The following is a 19,637-nucleotide window of genomic DNA, read 5'->3' as shown; positions in this document are numbered from 1 at the left end:
GACCATACATGGTGTAGCACCGCTATGGGGTAGCATTGCTGCTGCGCGTCGGCAGCTATTTGTATTTACAGGGTGATTCTTGTCTGTAATAATTGTGATTTGTATAATTAACATAGGTCATTCGCTGGACTCCTGTTGCATCTCGCACCCCCAGCCAATTTCCGCTGTGGAGACAATTGTTTCACTTTTTATTCTCATTTTTAATGTTACTCTAAGCTTTTTCTGTTCTGCTGCATATTAATACCTTATTTTTCTTCGCATTGATTTTTTGTGGGTATCTATTTTTCTTCCCATATTTACTGGAATTTTCCGTAAATTCATCTATTTCTCTATTATCCCCATTATGCCATCGATAAATCGTACCATACTTATTTTTTTCACCGTCCATCTTCGCTCCTTAAGACTTTTTTTATTTTATGGCTTTCTAGATGAAAACGCTGTAAATTGCGGGAGGCAGAGCACTAAATAATATTGGAAATGAGCTGAGGTAATGAGATGAAAATTGGCGTGGAGTTGGAAAAAATCGAACTCATAGTAATGAAATCACGTCCAACAAATCAAATGGCATTTTAGGAGAGGGTGGCGTAAGGATAGTAGAATGCGCCGATGGCTTACCCTCCGCAGCGGCGTCTGAAAGAGAATATCGCAGAGGGATGGGGTGGGGGAAGTTGACGGTGGACATCACGTGGACGAATGGTTGATTCATGGCGTCGGGGCAGTAGCCCGTTAACGAGAGTACTGTGCGTACGTAGCATGGAATAAAAGCCAATTCGAAAACAGATCGATAGCATTTTAATTCGCTTTGCACCTTTCCCTGCGATTGTACCACAGTGGGCCTCGAATGTTTCATAATTGTCTCCATTGCCAGAGGGGAAATCATAATTTGCGATTGCATTTTGCGATTTTTATTTTTAAATTGTGCTATTAACGAGTATTGTATCCTCCATTTGGTATTCTTGCACGCCCAGTGTATTACCTGCAACCTTCCATTTCTAGGGTGCAACTTGTAGTTCTCGGGTATAATGAGGTCCTGTGTGGCCAATGATACACTTGCGGGGGGAGTGGATGTAAGAGGGGACTTTTCGTATGAACGCCGCACCCTTCCCGACGCTTAGGGCCTTAATTATAGAATAAAGACAATCCCTAGAGTGTCGTACTAGGGTTCCCCAACTCCCAAGCCCTCATCGAAGACTAGGCATACCAACGATCCCTATCGGTATTGATCCCTGGCGGGGCATCACAACTTGTATCAATTGCCATACAAGCTCGTTCATGTTGCCGATTACTTTTCTCGGTCATACCTAAAAGATGTAGGCAAGGCTGACCCACAGCTACGTAATACTGTCTACAGTATTTATAATTTTTAATATGTACCAGGCCAAATCCAAAACGTGACTACGGTAGTTCTCTCATGTAAGTGAAGTAGCGAAACTTCACTTCAAGAGATTGCCACCCGGTATAGGGTTGTTAAAAATTAGAACACAATAATTTCAGATAAAATTTGTACGCGGAAGAGGACATGATGTTCGTAAATAATAAAATTTTAGTATTCAATATAGTGTTTTACAGTTAAGACTAACTGGTTACTTATTCCACGCCCAATGAACAACATTTTGGCGACGAGGAACTCTTTTGAATCCGCGGTGAATAATTATTTTTTTGCAACAACGTGTGCATTACCGCCGTTCAATGCCCGACGCAATTACCTATATTGGCACAATAGAGGCGCCTCCGCATTATTCCTCTGGTGACGCCGAGGAATGGGCTATTTTTAAAGAAAAATTAGAATACTATTTCATCGCGACCGCGATTATGGACGAAAATCGCAAGAAGGCGATTCCACCCACAACCACGGGCGATTTCGTTCTCCGTTCCGTAATTAAACTTTGTAAACCGCGGTCTGCAAGTGAGTTAACTTTTTCAGAGTCAATTTCTCTACTGGACGCTCATATTAATCCTACGCGGTGAAGGTGGGTTAAACGGGAGAAATTCCACAAACATTTTCAGCAACCAGGTGAATCTTTCAAAAACATTATGGCAGATTTGCGCCTACTAGCCGAAACATGTGATTTTACGAATCTCGAAGAGTTGTGACTAGGGCAAGTGTTATTGGGAATGCGAGATTTGCGGTTTAAGGAAGCCTTATTTGCTGGCAAAGGACCATGTGGCGCGTCTTCAGGGATCAACGCCTGGCATGGCGGGCGCCGTGCATCGTACCGAATCACCGAATCAACCCCCGTCGAGGCCACAATGGAGGTTACAGCACCCTCTACCTATCTTCTCGCAAAAGCATCAACAGCAGACCTCAGGAAAATGCTTTCGTTGCGAGGGAGCACAGGATGCGGCCACATGCGCCCATAAAAAGACTGTATGCAGGTACTGTAGAAAAGGGGGCCACATTGAAAAAGCCTGTTTTACCAAGAAAAATAAATTGAAGTCCCGGCCAAATAACTCATTTAGCACGCAACCGCAAGCATATAAACCCCCTAACTACCAAGCCAATCGAGAACAGCAGCGTGCGGCGACGCACACTTTGGGTTGGCAACGTGAACCATTACGTCAGCCAGAGCCTGAAAACGAGGGTTCCCTAGTGGGCACCGTTCTTCCGGAAACGCGAGAAGAGCAAAACATAGTGCATTCCCTAATATTTAATGTGCTTTCAGCCCCACCACCTCCACCAGTGAATGTTGTGCTAAATGTAGAGGGAAAATAGTTCTCAATGGAAGTAAATTCAGGGGCGGGATTTTATATTATTGGTTTTGACACCTACCAGCAAACTTTTCCGCAACTGGCACTAAATAAACCCACAGTAAACCTTAGCACCTGGTCTAAGGAGCAGTTAGCGGTTGCGGGTGAAGTGGAAGTGAATGTTTTCTGACCCCCAAAACAGATTAAACTTCCCCTTATTGTGATGGCAGGCAGCGGTCCTTCACTCATTGGTCGTAATTGGTTTTCTCCTTTTGTCCAATTAGTGGGACTTCATACTAATCTTAAATCCAGTTACCTGCTCCATAGCAGGAGTTCCAAGACGTGTTCGAGTACACCTTAGGGAAGTACACCGGACCCCCAGCACGAGTACTATTTAGGGAGGGGCACAACCTATTTTTCGCAGAGTAAGACAAGTTCCCCTTGCATTAATAGAAAGGGTGAGAAAAGGGGTTGATAGAATGGTGGCTAAGGGAATTTTGGAGAGGATGGACTATTTTGAGTGAGGATCGCCCACTGTAAATGTTGTTAAGCGGGACAATTATATAAGAATTTGTGGTGATTACAGTACCACTGTCAATTAGCAGAGTATGAGGCAGATTTACCCACTTCCCGCCACTGATGAGATGCCAAGTATGTTGGCAGGTGGCAGTTGGTTTGCCAACATTGATTTATCTGAAGCATTTTTGTATCTCTCTGTTGACGAAGTTTCTTCAAAGATTCTCAAGTTAAATACGCACAAGGGTTTATATCGTGCTTTGATACTGCCTCCTAGGTTATCCTCTTCCCCTACCATTTTCCAAAGTATCATGGAGACTATACTTGGTGGTTTAGAGAGAAGAGTGGTGTATATGGATATGTGCTTTGTCAGGCATCAACAGAGAATGAGCTGTGGGCTACAGTCAGAAGTCTTGACAAAATTTAGAAATTTGGGGCTACAGGTGCATTCAAACAAGTGCCAGGTTGCCGCAAGAAACCTTGAGTTCTTAGGTTACCTCATTTCAGGGGAGGGGATCAAACCAACAGAGACCAATGTGCAGGCTCTCCTGGAGGCTCCATCTCCAAGGAATGTGAATGAGTTGCAGGCCTACTAGGGGTGCATTAACAATTATGATAGATTTTTTTCTCAGAAGGCCACTGCATTTGCACCATTGTATAATTTGTTACGTGAGAAAGTTCCATGGCTGTGGAATGACCAAGAGGAACCATCACTTAAGGCCAAACAAACTTCAAAACAGTGTGATACTTGAGGACGCTCATGTCCCAAGATCTTCAAGTTCAAGCACTAATGCATTATAGACCAAGCAGGAGGTGACCAATCTTTGTTTGGGTGATTATAGTTAACTAGTCATCTTATTTCTACAAAGCAACATAATTGCTGGGGGTTATTTGTTCCCAGCTTTTCTGACTACGGTACTTTCTGCTTACTAATCTTGAGCAATGAATCTCAATGGTTGACATTTCCACCTGAGCTTAGGCTTATATAATTTCTTCCTCTGTTCTGCACTTTTGTGCATCTTTCCTAATGTCTCTAACTGCATTTTCTTCTCCCAAATGCTACCCGCACACGGTTGCCAGTGTTTATGATAACTCAGAATGTAGTTCAATGTGCAGTGCATGCTGTCTCAGCTTTCGTCTCCTCTTCCAATTTTCTGTTGGCCCCTTTGATCACTCTCCACGGAGATGAGGATGTTAGAGGTATTGCATGAGGAACATACTGTTCTGCTTCTTTTGGCTCAATTGAATCCTGTTGAAGTCCTTTCTCTTGGCGATGATCGCTCATAAAATATTTTAACGGTGGTGGGTCCTCCCTACTCACTATCTCACCTCAGTGGGAAAGGGCTGTAATGGGTATTCCAACCGATCCGACCGGCAAGCGATGCGGGCACAGCTGGCCTTACCCGAGCCCCACCCAGCCCTACCACCTACCTCTCTTATGAGTGGACCCAACTGGTTTTCCTATTACAGTCAAATGAGACGATCTCGCGAATGGCTCAATAATTAATGCCACGTAGGAATAAGGGAATGGGCCTCAGTTAGACTCTCCACTTAATACCAACTCAGGAACTGAAGCTGGACACTCTTAAAAACGCTAGGATTCCCTTCATACCTTTTTTACGCTCCATTCACCACAAACTTAAAATAAGAAACTGCTTTCAAGTCAACAAGGTTGACAAATCCACCAAATTCGAACGGATAACTTCTTACCGAATAGCATTCAGGGCCACTTGAATGAAGACATGTCCTTTCATGAAAGTTAGCTGCCCACATGGATAGGAGCTGATATTAAAATTGAAGGTGATGATTTGAGACATCAGGGGTGCTTGCGACCCCGCAGCTCCATGAATGGTCAGTCTTTTGGGCTCCAATAAGGGAGTGGCGAGAGCAGTGCCTAAGCCAGATTCGGAAAACCCTTTGCAGAGTGAGATGAAGGGTTTGGTCCTGCTCTTCATTCATTTTGTTAAATTCGTACATTCATAATTGCTACAGATGCACAGATGAGTGTTGGAAAACATATCTTCCCTTTGGCCAGAACTTTCGCCTTTACAAAATCAATGGCAAGACGGGAGTATAGGTCCGTTGAGATATGATCAGTAATGGCTGGTATGCTGCTCTTCCAACCAGTGCTGTAGGGTAATCTAAGTTCTTTTTTCTACTTTGGACTTGCAGCAGTTGCAACTAACTCAGCAAACACCTTCATGAATCACTTGAGGAAGGGGCTCCTCTGCATATCATCTCTGTGATGTCACTGATAAAGGGAGTGAAAATATGGCCAACTGGCTGTGTCCAGTGGTGACTCACATCCTTGGTATTTGCAATGGTTTTCTCACATGAGAACTATTGTCTTTGGATACCCATTCTTCTACAGCAGATAAGGGCCTAGGGTGGGCCCTTAGAAGGATACAATGCACCAGGGCCAGGAACCAAGCATGAGACTCATACACCTACTCATCCTGGGGAGATGTTTGGAGAGGATGGAACAAAATAGGGAAGTGCTACCCCAATAATGAGCCTGCCAATGCCACCGGGGTGAGGATAGGGTTGAAAGTGAGGGGATAGAGAAATCCCCGCCATCATTAGGGCGATGTGGGCCACTGCTAGCCAAACCACAAGTTAATGTTTCTACGGAAAGGAAAGATTTTCCTATGAAGGAGAAAAATCCTATGATTTTCCGTAGATACCATTCTTCTACAAGATGACCAGAATAGTTATCTTCTCCAAATTCACTGTCGTCACCTTTTCCATAGTCAGGGATTCCTGGTAGGAGATGCATGCGGCCAAAAGATGAGGCTGGTGATAACTGAACAGTTCCAGTCCGAAAACTAAGGCCAGGAGACTATTTGGGAAGGCCCATTGCTGCCAACTTCATGATAATGCTAACAAGCTCTGATATCCAAATATGTATTGGTATTTGACACAGGTAGATAAGATTGGAAAACCTGAAGACGGAGACAGTAGATACAAAAGTTATTCCTTACAATCGCGAACAAGATTAAATGGATACAAGCAGATGAATTTTGGAGTAGCTACAACTCCTATATTATCTATATGGCCATCTACCAATACCATAATAAAACAGAACAGAACCAAAGTAGAAGGTAATTAAAAATACCAACAATCCTACTCCAACATTACTATGCTTATAGGGGGAATACAGTAAAAATGCAAGAGTCGCATGAAAGAATTACTATAGCTGTCAGCCTTTCCCTTCTTGCACATGCACAAAATGTTTTACGTGAAACTTTGAAGAACCCCATATTTATCAGGAATCTATTAGAAAGTCTTTTATATGTAAAGATGAAAGAAAGGTATTAATTTGCACCTGTTAATCCCTAACTTAATAACCTAGCAAGTATTTTGGCACCCTTGATGTAATTGTTCCATACAAGTACATAGTAAAGAAAATAAAAAGGAAAGTCTATTCTGTAAAATATTTTTCACATTTTATAGGGATTAGATTGGGGGTATTGGAAGCCTCGAGGCTACATGCTTCAACCAGTTCCATATTCCTTAAATATTCCATGACAACTATCTTTGAGTGCGACTCAGAGCTTACCATTTATTCACTCTTTTCTTACATACGACTAAAAATACATAGAAAAGGCACTGCAGAATATATAGGCACCTGATAAATTCCTCTGCAGCCCATAAGTACCCATATGTTCCAATGGACATCCAATCTTTTCACGCCAATTTTGCATTGACAGAGCTGAGATTCTAACCACCATTGCTGATTGATGGCAGCTCTAGCACTAATTCACAGGTAGATGAAGAACTGGATATTAAATTATCATCAAGAACCCAAAATGGCTTCTACTACAGACAAAATTAATACTAATCTGCTGCTAATAATTAATACAGTAAAATTATTTTCTGAGATCAGTCCCAAAAAAAATAGGTAAATATTAATGATAATGAATCTAATACTTCTCTCCTGTGAGTCTTCTTCTAATGTCCTTTCACCTTAAGCTTCCATAGAATAATCCCACTGAAACATTCATGGCAAATTCGGTAGCTATGACAGAGCAGTGATATCACAAAGCTGACAGAAGTTCTTCTGAACAAGTTAACTTCCATATCTTTCAGTCAAACTACATATGACCAATACAAAGGTGGATAAAACCAAAATATTATAGATTAGAACCTGAAATATGTTTCACCTACAGGAAGATAGACAGGTACTTCACTACATGGCTCCTTGGCATTCATTATAGGGGGAAAGCAGGGTTGTAAAAATTTTCTGAAATCCAACTTTTCATCAAGAAAGCACAAATACCAAAACTTTCACAAAATATCATACACATATAATTACAAGGAAAAAGATCATAAATCTATAAAAAGGTTCTTGTGTAATGCAAAGAGTATCCACAAGTATAAATACATAATATGTCCATAAAATCCAATTTCACTCACCATCTCACTAACTTATAGGTCATAAGCTATTAAGTGGATGAATTCAAAACATCCTTAACAGACTTACCTGGATAAAAACTGAAATAATAAATCCAATCAATATGATAGGAAAATGCCAAATCAAATTTATATAACTATCATCAATAATGCTTTCAGACAACTAAGTCTAACAGACAAATAACCTGGTATCTTTGAATTAGGCTCTTGTCATCATAGTCCTTCTATCTAGTAAATGGAGTTTCGAATACCCTCCTGCAGAGCTAACCATGTGAGGTGATAAATGTCAAGCCAAAAACCGTGCACAGATTTTAATATACCAAACGGAAGTAAGCCTATGGGCTGCTAGAGGCACAGCCTATCCTAGCTGGGGTCCGTCATAAGGAAAAGCACAGAAGTTCATGGCATAAGGGAAGAGCTAAGAAAAGCATGTCACCATGGAAGGTAGTAGCCACCACAATTGACGCATCGTGGCCTAGCAAACTCATACAAACTCTTCTCCCTCATTTTCTTCTCTATTACAACACTTGTAAGTGAATTGCTGAAGCTGGAATCAAGAGATAAATCCTTAAATGATCCTTTCTCTGGGAACATCGAATTTGGTTTTGCTGAAGGTGACTTGTGTTGTCTAAATAGCAGAGCAAGATTCCTCGATTCCTCTTGACACTTTGTTTTTCCACAGAATATATTTATAATTACACGACCATGTTTTCGACGCATGGTTCCACTGTACTTGTCGCTTGAGAATGATGCGGAGCGTCGAAACCATGGTCGTGTAATTATAAATATATTCTGTGGAAAAACAAAGTTTAAATTTTTTATTCATCATGAGTAAGTTCCACTCAGTAACGCCTCAAACCATCAACTCGATTCCTCTTCCTTCCCCCCAATCCCTACCCGGAGGGTGTCCTTGGACTTTTATTGCCAAGCCTCTTCCCTTTTCCCTTCCCATTCCTCCCCCTCTACAAGTGTGGGATGTCTCAGACTCGCATGCCTTGCCTCAGCAGTTCCTCCTTGACCCCTCCCCCAACTACCATCAGTGCTGTAGCCACGGGGGGGTTTTGCCAGGTTATGACCTCCCCTTGAGCCTATAAAAGAGGCAAATGAAGGACCTTGGTAACCTTCTTTGCCCTGTGGTGTTTTCCATACACTCAAGATGGGCCCCAATCTCCAGTAAACCCCCCTATTTCAAAATCCTAGCTACACTACTGACTCCCATCAAGGTGACAGACAAAGAGAGATATTATACATTGCATATCAAAATAAAGAATAGAGCAGGAAAGCAAAAAATAATTTATTTCACTTCCAGTTTGATAAATTCATACAGAGGCGAAGCATTGGCACAAATAGTAGAAGGAACTGAAGTAGTAACCACAAAAAGATGACAAACAATCTTGGCTGAGAAAATTTTAAAGTGGAAGAGTTAGGGAGCATGTGATCAGAAAATTTAAGAGAGCTACTTCAGTCCTTAACATATTAGAGTATTTATTTTCACTCCATTTACTTTTGGTCCTGGAATTAAAAAAGTCCACATATTTATAACAAAATGGCAATTACGTATTATCTATTGATAGATGAAATCCGTACTTAGAAATGTAACTCTTCCCAGACAACAGACCCTATTAAGCATTGGCCAAGCATAAACTATTTTACCAACTTATACGGAATAAGGGCTAACTACAAATCTATAGGAGGTGGTTAGGAGGAGGGGGAGAAGTAAGGAAAATAGTAACTAATATGCTTCTGTACCCTTTCTTTTTTGTAAATAAACTGCGACCAATACTACTGAGAATGTGGATTTAGTAACAGAAATAACATTTTTAACTATTTTTGTCTCCGAAATGGTCATAATGTGAAGTAAAAGGTTACTCCTTCGTTTAGCAAGATATTTCAGCTACTACAAACTACAAAAGTTATCAGCACTGAGGCTCATCCCAATGTAACATATAAAAATATGTTATTTTGTGATACATAAATTGCAATGCAGCAAACCATCCCCAAAGCATTTCAAAACTAAACTTAAATACACATAAAAGTAAGGCAGAGAAAAATAAACTTCGCTTCATAAGTGAAAAATAATGCTAAGCAGAGCCCAGGAAAAAAGCTGAAACTTATTTATCTATACCATTGTTTGTACATATATATTTTAATAGAATTACAACTTCACATTACCCATTGATTTGGTAACAAAAATATGTTAAGACATCGGAAATGTGGTAGCATATTTTTATTTAATTTTTATGTGAGAGTTTTTTTCAGATAGCCACATTAAAAGCTTGGCATGCTTTCGGTCACTTGAAGCATGCTGCAACCTGTAAGCTAAAGTATTAATAACTTACTCCTCCACCCATTAATGTAGACTTTGGATACAAATCACCTTGGTATTGCGTTACAAGACCTATAGGTCATCCAGATGCCTCCTCCTTTTATTTGAATCAATATATCATTGTACACAAGTTTTGCAAAGATATCTAACCATTCTTGCTACTGGTGTACCTAATCATCGATTCCAGATTTTTTTTCTGTAAGAATCAGAAAATATACAAAATCAGTACAAGCAGATAAGTATGCAGACATTAATATGATTTGCAAATAAAATAATTTCTTACATTGTAAAATTTCTGCCATGAACTTCCAGGTTATTTCTTTCTTCTTAAAACTTCTTCAGTTGAAATACTCATCTCCGAGCAAAATGCTTCTTTCAATAAATTCTGATGTCGATGAGACTCAACCAATTACAATATTGTTAAAACTCGCTGATCAATCTCTCGCTGATAAAACTCGCTGTTAAAACTCAATGATCAGAACCATTCGAAATGCAGTCCCCTACACCGGACCACTACAGCTATAGCATGACCACAAAATGAGACTATATATCAGGTCCATAAAAACCCCATGTGATTGTCAATAGAAAATAGTGATGATCAATAATCATAGTAATAATTAACCTTATATCTTCATCACCAAGTTTTGTTAATATCACATACTTTGAAGAAATAAATTGCCTATTACAAGTTTCACATCTGATCTGGGGCCGTATTCTGTAACTCCAAACCGATCGGTGCGGCACCGATTCGTCGGGTGCGACGTCACACCGACTCCCGGTAAGAAGTCGTGCGATTCTGTACGAACCCGGTCGGTGCGGCACCGACGAGAGGACGGGAGATCGTCGGTTGCCGTACCGACAGCAAAGAGGTGTCGGTACGGCCACCGACTAGTGGGTTTCATGAATTCCCCGGTGCGCATTGTACGTTTTATTTTGTTTTTACCTCATCACCGAGTAAATAATGATGTTTTCTCCAATGTTATCTTTTTCTGCCCCTTCGAATACGCCTCTATAATTCACTGTGTCATCATCTATATTAATTACCTTGACAGAAATATAAGATAATGGTTAATAAAAATGAGGTTTGCTAACATATAATGACTTTCTCTCATTTATGTTACCGCACTTTCACTCGCTTGTAATAGGCTTTATTTCTCTCTATCATCATTTATTTGCTCCTTTGACATAAAAAAGATATTTTTGATTAAATATGAGTTTTACCGCAATGTTATCACTTTATATCACTCTGAATAGGCGACTGTTATTTCACTCAATCATCAATTTGGCGTTTCTCTCGGCATAGAAATAAGATCTTTTTATTTAAGTATGAAGTTTGCCACAACGGTATCAGTTTCTTTCATTTGTAACGGGCAACTATATTTCATTTCATCGTCAGCCATTGATTCCCTTGACGATAAAAGAAGATATTTGTTAATAAGTATGAGGTTTACCGCAATATTATCATTTTCTCTCACTTGGAATGCGCAACTTATACATATGTATTTCACCCAATCACAATTTATTTACTTCCTCGTCATTACACTTCTTTTAATTGCACCCAGCTCCATATTTTTATAACAATTTCCTAACTTGTTCCTCTAATATTACATTTGCATTTTAATCCTACGTTCACGTTCCATGGTATGCTATTTTCGTCTGCTACGGTGCCAATGGCATAACCTTCCGTTGATAACATTTATACGGAACTTACTTAATGACAACTATATTACCAAATGATGAATAAATAGCATTATACGGAACCAATATTTAAAAAAAGAAACTACGATCTCAAGGATAGTTTCAATAATTCATTCCAGCAACAACAATCTCCATCACATACAAACTTTATTGTGATGTTGTAATATTGTTTCCTTCGATTCTGTAGGTACAGCATTACTACCACACATTATATAAGCATTGTTAACAACTTATCCAATATCGTTTATCTTAATCTAGCAATAAGTCGTAATTTCCGCAAATAAAAAGATTGAGAATGACGACAACAAACTGTGCCAATGAGTCTTCACTTGTTTTTACCCTTCTTTCATTGGTGGAGACACGTGAAACTTCGGATATATTCGGATTTTCCCTGTTTGGGAAGGAAGGGGAACCGTACCGACTGGTAGTAAACCGACGACCTTACAGAATCGCTGAAAGTGTCGTCGTCGGTGCGGAATCCGTTGTCGGTACGGTTTGATGTCCAGTCGGTGGGCTTGAAAGGGAAACCGACCGGTGCGGCACCGACGAAATACAGAATACGGCCCCTGGACCCCTAAACTCAGCGTTAACATACCCAAATTCACTGCTGTCACTTTCTGATAGATTTTGTTGTATAGAATCACAATTAACAATACAAGAGTCCTACAGGCAAGAGAAAATCAAAATCACTAATTCCACACAGCGAAAACAAGTGAGCAGCATGATAAAGTCATTTTCCACAAGAATGACAAAAATACACATATAAAGGAATAAAAAAGCCTTTAGGAGATATTATTAATCAAAAAGTTGCAAGAGGCTGTACAAATGAGAGCAGAAAGGGCAAGAAAATTTACAAAGGGTGACAACAGCTGTCACAAACATCATGATGGAATTTTGTACAAGATACATGGACACTGAATTCCTCCATTGTGGGAATTGGCAGGTGTCACAGCTTAGCAAACAACCTTTTATTTACTTTCAGATGAAAAGGAATCCAAGCACAAAAAGTATGATATTCCACATAGTTTTATAAAAGAAAATAGTGTAGTCAGATATAGTTTCAATTTAGACATGTTATTTACCAAAAAATTGAGCAAGGTAATTTAATCAAATAAAATGACTACCTCCATCAAAAAGTTGGCTTACTTTCCTATTCATGCATAAAAATGAACATCGCAAAGAGACATGACGTAAATATGACTACCAAACCATTATTAAAATTCCATGCATTTTGACTGGGTTTCTTTCACATAATTTGAAACATTCTTTGGAGACCATACATATCCAGGTAAGTGACATTAAAGATCTAAACTATAAATCAAAGCTGCACTCAAACACTCACTTAAAATGAATTGATTGCTTCCAGTTTACCACTCAAGAAGAGCAAAGAACAGCTAGCAGAGTTAAAAAAAATAGCACACAATCAAGTTAATTGAGACCTTCAAACTACTGGTGCACTTCTGAAGGGAGCTAGAATTAGTCCAATCACAACAAAACAACAGTTGTGTTTATTAAAATAACTTTACTAACCACAAAAATAGCATATAAGTAATGTACACTGTAGGAACACAAAACAGTTCTTTTTTATGATACAGTCCACACACCCAAACTCAAAAGGCTTATAAGAATTTACCTCTCTCCAACAACAGTATCTCTCATTGCATATTCAATGACATTTTTCTCATGAGCAATAAAAATTAATTCAGAAAATTTTAATTCATCAGTAACAAATTAACTAGGTCATTTAACAATGGAAGGCACTTAAAGACGGACGAAAACCTGTGTTGGATAAGCTTTTAAGCCCAATCATCCCTTGCAAGTTTTAATATTTCATTTTATCCTCCTTTGTTGATAGGATGCTCATTTTAACTATATGCCACTCACATATATACATATGTACACAATTTTTCTTTTCAATATAAAAATCTATCATTTACACTCTTGAAGAAATTGTATAAGCATCAACATAAGGCCACTTCCTTTGGTTACAATATACCAAGAAGGCTACAGCCTGTTAATATCAACAATTAACAATATTGATAACAGGTATTCTTCATGCTCAAGCTAAGGCCATTTAAATATTCGTTAGCCTTTTGAAAAGATGAGAGAAATATCATATTACCATTAGTGTATGAATATAGGCCCCCATCAACTTACCATATGTGTCCTTGACCACAGAACCACCAGATAGACAACTCAAAGGCCTTCAGCAAGCTCATCAACTATATTTATTGTGCAAATGGAATCATAGGAATAGAAAACCTGAGGAATATCATCATAAGCAACTGCATTTTCATCATTCCATTAGCAAATGTTCATGATAATTAAGAGTATTTCCCATTTATTTCAAGATGAAGGACATATACTTGAAAATAAAAAAATTAACACAAGTGGTTTACATATTTCTAATTGCATATAATCTATATTGGGCATTTTTGTGATTATGCAGGAAAATATTTTTCAAAAACATTGAGCAAGAAAAATGGAGGCCATGGAAAAAGAAGGAGGAGAACAATTAGACTAGGGAATTGCAGGGGAAATGGAATGAGATGGCAAGTAAGACTATTGGGTGGGGAAAATCTTTATAATCTATTTCTACAGGCACTATCAATTCAGTAGACTCTTGCTATTACAAAGTTCACAGGACCAGAAAACCGGAGGTTCGCAATAACGAAATTCACATGAACATTTCTGTTAGGAATCATCGGAAAAACAACAGACTTTGTCAAAATTTCTTGTCTCTTCAATATCCCGAACTTATAGTCACACTGCAAAATAGCTTCAGAGTCAAGTGTATAATATATGCGCTTAAATTACACGCAAATATGTAAAAACAAGCACATTCATTTAATTTTCTCAATAGAAGAATGCGGTATGATGCAATCGAGGGTTGTTATCTTCCCGAATACCGTAACTCCTTGAACAGTTCTTCACTGTACAGAAACCACTGCTACCACAAGGAATTGATGCTGTGGTCAATGAGGCTGATTTGAATGAGGAAATCCAGCATTTGTTTTGAGTACTCTGACCTGTTCCAGCAACCAACCATTTCGTACATAAACCATGTTTATCTTAATTATCTTCAAAATGCTTGAACACATATCTGCAGGTTGGATAAGATCTATAATCTGATTGAGGAGTCCTGCACCAGACCTCATTGTGTCACCCTCTAGGTTACTGATTAGGAATTTATGGTGAATTATGACAGGGCAGAGCAGATATTCTCGATCAACTACCTGAAGCCTGTTTATCAAGAGCCATCTGACAAGCACACCTGCCATGAAGCTGTGAAGGATAAGTCCACACCCTTGATGCTGCTGGCTGTACCTCAGTCATCCCCATCCTCATAGGGAATAGGCCCTCACCAGAACCAGGTCTTCAGCTCACCAGGTTTTGTACCAGAAGATGGCTCCGTGAGCCACGTGATACAAATTAAATGATTGTAGAAAATTGCAAATTCCTTTTATTTCATTTTGAACTTCCACTATATAATGCCTGAATCAGTTGAACCTCACCAGGACCTTTACTCCAGCAAGAGCCCCCACATACCCCACAACTATGTCCACTATGATGGTGCCAATGAGACATCCTAGAGCATGGCTTTGGCCGTCAGCCACATCATCTTTACTCTCCCAGAGGAGCCTGAGATTCTAGTGGAGCCTGAGCTTCTGCCACCCACCCGACCACAACATCCACCAGTGCCAGCCATGTGGTGTGCTCAAGCAATTCAGCTATGTTGCATACGAGGGTGGCTCTTGAAGGTATCATTCTCCTTGACTTCGGTTCCACAACTGGGGAGATAACAGGCTGAGGCAACCCCAGGAATTTCAACATGCAGCTTCCCCGTTCAAAGCAGGGGTGGTGACCACAAAAACAGGTTACAAGCACACCATAAAATCCTCATGATGGCGCCCCTCATCCACCACAGTGGAAGGCAAAGAAAGCCACCAAGTCAGTTCCCAGTGGGTAGATCCCTGGTAAGCATTGACTAGTAGTCTGGATATGCCAGTCAACTCACTAAACTAACTACATAGCAATGTTAATGCAACCCAAAACACTGCTTGGATTCTGAATACACATCCCATTCCTCCACTGCAACAACCAAGTTTTTAGGAAACCTAAATTTACCTCAATCGTCTTCCAAACTCCTACTCAATGATGGAGGCCTTATATTCAAACACAAGTGGCAATAAATGAAAGAAAAAGCAAACAAAATACTCTATAATGATGGTAATCATAGGAAAGTTTTGGAAGCACAATAGCAACGTCAACAAGATGGAGCACAAATTTTCAGGGGACCCAACCACTGGTTGGGATGGAGTCAAAGGTGGATGGACTTTTCGGTAGCAAGTTAGGAGGTAGAAGGCATACAGGTCTCTCAGGCACATCACTGTTAGGGTGGCAATAGCAAGGAGTTTTGGACACAACTGAGCTGCTTTCCATGGCCATACCTAGCATGATGCGAGGCATCTCACACTGCTCACACTTATCCAAAGCTGGGTGGTTGTGGAATGTACAACTGGAGCACATCCAATTGGGGCCCTCACTGGAGGTACTTGGACCCATCCGAGTACCACCAACAGGATCGGCCCTCACATGGACTCCTTCAACACCTCCAGGATGCTCCATTCCTGGAGGAGCTGGGTTTTCTCGATGCCTCCTCCACTGCTCCCTTGACTCTTGGTGGAAGGTTGCAGTCACTGAAGGAGAGTTAAGCGTAACTGTTTACTATTTCAAGTTCAGATTTTAAAATTTATTTATAGTACAATATCTGATGTAAGCCCAACTTTAATGAACTAACAAAAATAGGCAACCATGAACTATTAATATGAATTTATTTATTATTATCAGAAAAAAGATCAAATTTCCTGAGTTAAAAGAAACTTCTAAGTTTTAAGATAATTGCACATGTTTACTGATTTTCTATCGTGAATCTATGCCATCATTACAGCAAAAAATACCACACAACGAAAATCATGATTCCCTTTTGACAAGGGCATTAAAAAAACAGCAATCAAAAACCATCAACAAATTTACCATAGACAACAGCACTGTGGTAACAAATACCGAAGACTGTATGCTTGGCATTGGACTGAATTAGCACACACATCATTCTTGTGGTCAATGATTTTCACAGCAAGAATTTATCAAAATATTCATTTGAGCCACACCATTTACACCTAATGAGGCATGAGTAAATGGCAGCAGAAAACCTCTTCCTCTTGCCCTTGACTTTTAACAGAACTTTTGAAATATAAAATATAATACCATCTAATGGAACTAAATTAATCAAATTGATGCTTTATAAGGCTTCATTCTTTTCTTCCTGATATATTCAAAAAAATGCAATGAGTACCAAAATAAGAATTAATGAACGCAATTTGGTAATTCCTTCCAAAATACTCTCACAAAATGAATGGCACAATAGCCAATGGAACAACTTTTAGTCTTTCAAGCTTTGCTGACATTTTCTTCCCCTATTCAAAAAACAGTTTCAATGTATAATAAAGCATTGCAACTTGTATAACTGAAATTTTAAATAAAAATCACTAAACTTTTACCAAGAGTAATTTTAAGTACAGCTCATTTCAGCAATATTCAAATCCAAAGTTGTAACAAATGTTAAACACTATGCCTAAATAATTTGAATAGCATTTCCATCTAGTCCATATCACAACCACATAAAGAACACTCATTTTTTAAACTGAAGTTGAAGATTTCTCTAACTATGAAAATGCAATGACTCTATTTCTATATCAAAAGTTGCTGAGACACTTTCTCAAAAGAATATTCAATACATATTTTGCTTGGAATTCTGAAGTAATTAATATAAATTTTTCAAATAGGCACAAATACAATTAGGGATATATGTATCAGATAATCCAGTACACCAAATTCACCACCCAAGAGCAGCATGGGGTGGTTAACTGTAAATGGCCACACAATCCCTTAGGGGGTCTCCTCAATTCATCTGGATCATCTCTAGGATGGGGTCATTGTCATAAATACAATCCAATGATTTGATTGCTGGGTTTTTCTCTTTAATAGTAAAATCCTCCAAATTCATTGGCACATTAATGGCTGATGCCGGGTTTCGCTAGTCACTGGGCCCTTTCCGCTTCTACAGCGGTAAGGTATTTTACCCCGTCCCATCCCTTCCAACCCTATCCCAACCCCAGAGGCATCGACGAGCTCCTATCGCGGCGGCACCTCTTTACTTGTTCCTTCCCATCCAAACTCCTCCCCGGGAGTGTGGGCATATAAGTCTCTGACTTGGTTTCCGGACCCTGTGTGTTGTATCCTTCAGAGGACCCACCTAGGAGTCCTGATCTCTTTGTCATAAATACATTAATACATTGATAAATATAGTCTATCATTAGGAGGTCTTTATGGCTAACCATCGATTATCAAAGGAAATTTCCCCAGGAAAATTTTATAAAAGATTATGCTTGACAAACATAAATGGAGTTTAATTCTGATGACTTAGCTCACTGGGGCCCACCTCTCCAATGTGCATTGAGTATCTTAAAAGTATACCACAGAAGTTAAGAATATGTACTGCTTTCAAATTCTGATGTACACACAATTGGCATATTTAATTAAATAGTGGAGAAAATGTCTGATTGAATTTTTAGGATGCACATTACCAACAAAAACTTTTGATACATAAAAAGCTTACATTGAGGTTCATGAGACTGAGAATCAGGCCGAGGCACCAGTACCCAACCACGCTGCCCGGTGTATATATTTTTATAAAATTCTTCATCAGTTTCACCAAGAGGCACTGAAAAGCACAAGTTTTAGGATTTATACGTACATGAATTGCCAGAGTTGGCCCAAAAATACTGTTGTGCTGTTAGTATAAAAGATGCAATGGAAAAATTAAGCCAATAAAAATGCTACAGCGATCCCTTCCACGCAGGTATTGAGAGCTAAGAAAAAAGAGAAAAAGCATTTCTGGCTCATGAAGACTTTTTTTCTAGTAAGATGGTATTAAAAAATTGCTCTCATTTTAGAAAGCTTTGCATTTACAACTCATTATAGGACTACATTCAATATGAAGCAGCTCATTAAAAATTCAATTTTATTAATTTATTATGAAGAGCATTGTAATAAATTATTTTTTGCACTTATTTTGAGAGTAAATAAAGGATGTAAGTTTTATGTCCTAGAGATCACTCAGTTACAGGGACAAAAATGGGTCAAGGGTTAATTTATTCACAGCAGAGGAACCTTTAGACATCTATTTTATCTTAATCTGGAAGAAGTATGATAACAATATGGTCATTTTGAGCCATTTGTTTAAACTGCCATTTCTAACTCCAATAAAAGAGCAAAGGGCAAGCTAATGGTTCAAAGAAATTTCCACCAAGCCAAACCTGAAGTCATCAATTTTAGTACCTGGAATAGATACGGGCACCCATATTTATGCAGAAAAATTTTGCATGAGCCTAAAATAATAGTTAAAATTTCACAAATTAAAAAAATAGCTCCATCAAAATAGCAAAGGAGAGAGGTGCATACCAAATGTTTCTATATTGATTGCCCAAAAAATTGAGAAATTAAAAAGGAATAAATAGCCCAAAGCATTTCTTTATTTTTGCCTGTATCTAACATACAAGCACTTTGCATATTTCCACCTTAGATTCTACAAGTATCATGACCCATTAATACAACTCACCTTGGATATCTGAATTGAGGTCCACTGCTTGTGCCCTCTTTTTACACTCCTCCTGAAGATATTTTATTTCTTGCCTCAGTGCATGCACCTTTTGGATCTGAAATTTTAAGTAGCTTCATTTAATGAAAAATTTCTTCATCCTCCACATCACTCATTATTAATGTCATGCACAAAAAAACACAATATCTTCATCAATTTACGACAACAGAAGAATTCTGCCATGTACAACAGTACATATCAAAAATTACTTTCTATGATGCTAAATCCAGTAAAATCTAAAGGAAACTCACTAAACATACATCTCTCTTTGCCAGA

At 39.0% G+C, this 19,637-nt stretch overlaps 1 protein-coding gene and 1 long non-coding RNA gene across 4 annotated transcripts in view; both read right to left on the bottom strand.

Moving 5' to 3' along the window:
• LOC124171829 (TGF-beta-activated kinase 1 and MAP3K7-binding protein 2-like) overlaps positions 1–19,637 on the bottom strand; it is a 130,240-nt gene that overhangs the window by 9,573 nt on the left and 101,030 nt on the right. The window contains exons 5-7 of one of the 3 annotated variants that reach the window (XM_046551179.1): positions 19,323–19,419; positions 18,321–18,425; positions 16,093–16,341 (exon numbers count right to left, since the gene is read on the bottom strand). In XM_046551179.1, coding sequence (XP_046407135.1) covers positions 16,093–16,341; positions 18,321–18,425; positions 19,323–19,419 — 451 coding nt within the window. Of the gene's footprint in view, positions 1–13,143; positions 16,342–18,320; positions 18,426–19,322; positions 19,420–19,637 lie in introns of those variants that run through there. The other 2 variants (XM_046551178.1, XM_046551180.1) reach the window with 2 other exon arrangements.
• Positions 8,896–10,716, bottom strand: LOC124171830. The gene is made up of 2 exons (XR_006867979.1): positions 10,227–10,716; positions 8,896–10,139 (listed from the first exon to the last, which is right to left on the bottom strand). It is a non-coding gene; the product is annotated as an uncharacterized LOC124171830 (long non-coding RNA).

The sequence above is a fragment of the Ischnura elegans genome, chromosome X, assembly GCF_921293095.1.
Source record: "Ischnura elegans chromosome X, ioIscEleg1.1, whole genome shotgun sequence".
Classification (NCBI taxonomy): Eukaryota; Metazoa; Arthropoda; class Insecta; order Odonata; family Coenagrionidae; genus Ischnura; species Ischnura elegans.
This window is presented reverse-complemented; position numbering and strand designations above follow the sequence as displayed.